Genomic DNA, 5980 nt, shown 5'->3' with positions numbered 1-5980 from the left:
CCTCCGGGGCAGGCGGGAATAGAACTCATGTGGAAGTGGCTTTAGCTTCTCAGTGCTGTGCTTTAACCTGCTGTGCCACCAGGGAGGGCCTCAGATTGTCTTTCAATGTCATTTCAAGACAAATTTTTTTACACATCCCATTAATTTGGGTACCATCTAAGATGGTTCTAGAAAATCATAATTAATTTTAAAGTGTTGGTTTCCTGTGACATTTCCAAAGTCTTATTTATGTTTGATATTCTGCACAGGCTGTTTTATGATCAAAATTGTGTAATGAACACTAAATATTATGGTGTTTTTCAAGGAAAGGTCCATGAAACCAGCAGTCCACTTATTCATTCAGAATTCGCTGTGGATATTAAAGAAACTCCAAAATAATCTTCCTGTTTAATCAAAACTGAAAAGCAGAGGTGAGTTCATCAACATCTGTGTTCAAGAAAACATTTCTAATACATGAAGCCTCAACCACTGAGCTTTGATAATGCCTGGAGTCACCCAACCTCACCTACTGACAGTATTCAGTAGACCTCATTCATTTCAGTCATTGTTTGCACACGTGCTTTTTTATGCTCATTCACACAGTATGTCCCATGCTATGGCCAATCTTTCTTGAAAAAATGAAAAGTGAGTCAGTTCTTTCTTTAAAATATTCCTCAATATGGAAACGCTGATTCCTACCCAAAATATAGACCATTCCTCCTCTTCCTGCCTGGTGTAGCCTTTCTTTCTCTCTCTCAGAAATTTATTCTTTTCTTCCTGAACATCTTCTTGACTTTTAATAGGACAACAAAATGATAATTTACTTTACCATGTACAGCATTTCAGTCTACATATTAAAATACTACAAATATTTAAACCATGCCTCATAATTCCAGAATTTATCCAGTATAAGTTTGATTATTGGAATTGCAAAAATGTTCTGAGTCTCCAGAACGATCAGAAACTAGCGACTAATAGTCAAGATTACTAAAATACTATTTCAAGTGTAAAATACTATAATCAGTGCTCTTTTATTTTAACATTGCACCATTTTACACATGTTTAATGATGTTGGAATTTGCCTCTTAACTCAATCGAATACTGGATACAATCTAATGCTGAATGTATCGCCACATCATCCAAATGCAACTGCCTCATTCACCTTTAATAAGTGACTCCTGCCCTCAGAAACTGACAACTTTATTATTCTGTTTAGGAAATATCTCCACTCATTTTCCCATCCCCTCTCTGCATTGTCCTTACTCTTTAAGTAGGGCATATATTTGAAATACAAGCTGAAACTGAGGTCCAAAAGAACTTATAAAAAAGCAACAATATATAGAACTAACATCAAGACTGTAGTGTTCTAACCTAAAAATGTTACTTTTCCTGACTCAACTGTTAATTTGCAAAATGGAACAAACTTCTTAGGAGCATTCAACAGAATGCTCAATGTAAACCCATTTGAAAGGTGAAACATATTTCAAATCCTTTCCAAAGAATTTGGATTTTTTTCTGAAAAAAATCTCATCAAGAATAATTGTAATCTTTTACTGGTTGATTTTATTATAAGGTATTATACATTTTTATCTGTGATATAGTAACGAGAGGCAGAAAATGACAAAGACTAGTGTTTTGAGATTAGAAAAAAGACAACATTAAGGATTTTTTTAAGGAAACATACACTAACCCAATACAGATATTACTGTAAATGACAGTTTTCTGCTGATGCTATAGACTTAATTATTTATATCAAATCAATTTGAGATTGACAAAAATAATTCAATTATTACCTGAAAATGACCTTCTCGGAGCAAAATTAAGTACAATGCTTACCTTTATTATTGAGTTAAAGATATGAAATGAAACAGAGTGGTTTGCTTTGAGACTGGACAATTTACTTTTATTGAAACAGAGATTAAAAACTTGTATGTAGGTCCTATGGTGGTAATCAAGCCTGCTCTTTAAATAAAAATGTACGCTACCCTGGGGATCAGCCCCTCTCCCAGGTCACTTTCTAATGGAACTAAACCTTGCCTGCCACTCAATGACTTGAACACAAGCAAAACTGCCTGAACTTACCATGAAATAATGAACAGCTAGTACTTTTTGTCATCACTAAACATGTCAGCATAAAGATCAGAAGGAAATCAATTGAACAACTGTCTAAAACTTTGAACAGACATTGCAATAAACAGTCATATAATAATTTATACGTGGTTCTTACTTTCATCCAATTTAAAAACACTCTTTGTCCACTGGGAACTCTACTTCAAAGGTCAGCCTTCACTATTATGTGTGTGTGTGTGTGTGTGTGTGTGTGTGTGTGGTAATGCAGATTTGCAGAGTTGCTTGTATTTTTTCATGTAAATGACGGGTAAGACAGGGGGTAGTTTCTAGAGGCTGCCTCATGGTGAATGAACGCATTAGGAAGGCAAGGGGACAATCAATCCCAAACCTCTTATAAAATTATAAAGGTCGATGTAATTTGACATTTAATTGGCATACATTCATAGTAACATAAATGTTAGTTAATAATTTCTTTGGATATTACAAAGATTTAAGACCACATATTCTTTTTACATGAGGAAAGATTTGAGGAGCACATTTTTAAAAATGTAAACATATTACAAAGGTGAAAAGAAAAGAATACTTTTTTAGAAGCAAGTCAGTTTCCCAGCTCTCTATAAAATACTGAAGAAAGTCCTTTCCTTCAACAATAGTACTATATATTGTCTATTAATTTATATAACAAGTGCAGCAAAGTTTAAACTGCCAACACTTTAATTTTTGATGCTTTAAACTTTTCCAACACTTTTTTTAATGCCAGATAAATATCTGAGTCTTACAAGAACCTTACATGAAATAGTGTGTTTTTACCATTTCTTCATTGTAAAACATCAAGAATAAGATGCTAAAGAGGTACAAAATGGTGGAATTGCTTGTATTAAACCCACTGTTACCAAGCTGAATCTTCTGTTGGCTCTTTCAGAAAGTCAATCTTAAATCATTCAGTCAGATATTAGTTAAGTCATGTGCCTGACAAACACTGGCCATCCTCATAAAGGAAATTAGCATTGTAAAATCAGTTTATTTTTGTCTAGTATTATTTCTGGTCCCTCCTCTCTTTTCTCTATAATTCATACCTCTTGCCTTGTACAACTCTTCACATCATAATCACCACCATGGTCATCACCATCATTATGAAGTTCATCAGAGACCATGTGCACAATTCATTTAATATAAAAGTTGAAATGAGGGAGATATGCACACATATACTCCCATGAATAAAGTGCATAAGCCATTATCCCATAATATATAATGTTTGATGGTGCAGGGTTTCAAGGGTGTTATGGGTTTGTGAAGTAAATCATAGCTATGTATAGGACAACAGTAAGATAATTGGTAAAATACAGGATAACAGAATTTTTGAAACAACTGCTAACAGCAGATTTCAGAAATAGATCAAGCAATCTCTTTAAGAGTTGCTGATTCAAGGATCTGGAGTTGGGAGGGAAGAAGTGGTTCTATAACACATACAAACTATTTTTGAAAATACCAGTTCAAAGGTTTAATAATGCTAAACACTTTAGAAAGGGCCAAGTGCAAAAAAGACTAATTACATCACACTTTTTAAGACTGTGTGCATATAAGGTGATTCTGAAAATAATTTCCAACATTTCCTTCTGTGTAAAACTCACATGTGATAGTGTTTTTTAACCATGAATCAGTACATGATCAGCTGTTTGGAGTGTCATGGAGAATAGATGAAGTAATTCCAAGCAAATACTTTGGAGCTGGAGTTTCTACATGGGACATATAAATATATGCAGAGTAAACAGGTTGACCTGGGTAGGTGTTCTCTGTGCATCATGTGCTTTGTCAAAAGTTAATAGGATGAAAACTGTAACCTGATTAGAAATATTTCATAGAGGTACACAGCATGTTGAATGAATATGCTGAAATGTTAATTGATGCCCTAAGATCTCTCATTTTGCAGAAATCTCTAGGTTTTGCTAGGAATCTATCATAGGTCATAGAGACATTTATTTATGCATTCACACAATCAATTACTCACTCAACAAATATTCCTCTTAAACTGTTCTTGTCAGTGCCAGTGTGACAGAATCAAAGTGCTAAAAATATAACAAAGGTATTTCAAATATATAGGTAAATAATCTCACATTCTTTGTATATTTTCAAAATATTTAACAGATTGAATTCTATTTTTATTATGTTCAATTTGTATATGGACTATGTGATGTATATTATTTTATTTAGGAAGCAAGTAGTTCTGTAGGTGTGGATCATTGAAGACAGGTTGACTTATCTGGTATCAAAGCAGAATAGACTAGCATTGAAGTGTGTCTGAAAGTACATCACAAGCCGAAATGATTAAGTTCATAAAGGGGATTGTGGAAAGTGTGATCTATGAGATCTATCTATGAGATCTGTTTGGCAAGCAGAGAAAACACCACACTATTTTTTAAGGAATATTTTTTTCAGGGCTGCAATCACATCCTTGTTCCGAAGGCTGTAGATCAAGGGGTTAAACATCGGAGTTACTATGGTGTAGAAAAGAGAGAACAGTTTGTCAGTTAACGCAGAATGAGTGGAATTGGGCATGAAGTAGGTAATAGAAGCAGACCCAAAGAATAAAACCACAACTATGAGATGGGAAGAGCAGGTGGAGAAGGCTTTAGCCCGTCCGCTGGCTGTTGGCAATTTCAGAATCGTGGCGATGATTTTGCCATAAGAGAAAAGAATCAGTGTGAAAGGGATGGCAACGATCACTAGAGCTGCTACGTAAACATAGATCTCATGCAGGGAAGTGTCCCCGCAGGCCACCTTGATCACTGGGGGGATGTCACAGAAGAAGTGGTTAATTTTGTTAGAATTACAGAAATGCAGAGAGAAGATGAGGCTTGTTTGTCCAATCTGGATTGGGATTCCCGTGACCCAGGCACCCACAGCCAACTGGACACAGAACTTGTGATTCATGACCAGAGGGTAGTGCAGGGGGTTACAGATGGCCACGTAGCGGTCATAGGACATCACGGCCAGCAGGAAGCACTCAGTGGTCCCCAACATAAGGAAGAAGCACATTTGGGTAGCACACTCCACCTTTGACATGCTTCTGTCCTGAGTCCACAGGTTCTTCAGAATCCTAGGGAGGGTCACTGACACATAACAGATCTCCAGTGAGGAAAAGTTAGCCAGGAAAAAATACATGGGTTTCTGCAGTGCAGGGTCAATCCTGGTTACTGTGATGATGAGGCTATTTCCTATTAAGATAATTATGTAAATCATTGCAAATACCCCAAATAATAACCCTTGTAGTTTGGGAAGGTCATAAAACCCCATGAGTATGAATTGTGTCACAGAGGAAACATTGTCTTCTGATTTCATCTTGTCATAAGACATCTGTAGGAACAGCATAATAATAATAAGTGCAAGTTAGGTTACTTTCTATAGATTAGGTCTTTTATGTAACTAAGGATAGCGTAACACCAAAAACCTATAAAAATACCTGTAACAGACAGATGAGGTGATTTTGAACTGTTATTAAATGCTAACATGAGGAGAATATCCCCCTATTTTTTTCTTCTATGGGTCATCATATTTCTTTGTTTATAAGATGAAATACTAATGTAATTTTTTATTCATCTGGAACCTCAACCTTTTTTTGTGAATTTAAGTTCAGTCGTAACATTTCCAAACTCTCAACATTCATTTATCACTGACTTATATACTAAAGATCATTTCCATTCTTTGAGTTGATATAATTTTTTCTCACCCCTCATGTTTTTATTATTAATTCAAACCCAAATTTTATTACATTATTAGATACTCATCTAAAGTGATTTTTAGAAATGCATATTAGAAATTTTAAAATTGTTGACATTCTGCTAATATTTAAAGTTTTAATTATCTTTGTTCTTTTTAAAGATTTATGGGTACAAGAACTGAGGTACAGGCCAGAGATACCGAGGGGTGAAAA

General features: G+C 35.0%; 1 protein-coding gene across 1 annotated transcript; it reads right to left on the bottom strand.

The window, feature by feature from the left end:
- Nucleotides 1–4458: 4458 nt before the first annotated feature.
- LOC101637218 (olfactory receptor 10AG1-like) lies at nt 4459–5403 on the bottom strand. Its single transcript, XM_004682789.2, has one exon. The coding sequence runs from the start codon at nt 5401–5403 to the stop codon at nt 4459–4461; it is 945 nt and encodes a 314-aa protein (XP_004682846.1).
- Between the last annotated feature and the right edge of the window lie 577 nt (nt 5404–5980).

The sequence above is a fragment of the Condylura cristata genome, unplaced genomic scaffold, assembly GCF_000260355.1.
Source record: "Condylura cristata isolate star-nosed mole 26May11 unplaced genomic scaffold, ConCri1.0 scaffold00015, whole genome shotgun sequence".
Lineage (NCBI taxonomy): Eukaryota > Metazoa > Chordata > Mammalia > Eulipotyphla > Talpidae > Condylura > Condylura cristata.
Note: the sequence above shows the minus strand (reverse complement) of the source record. Positions and strands in the feature narration are given on the sequence as shown.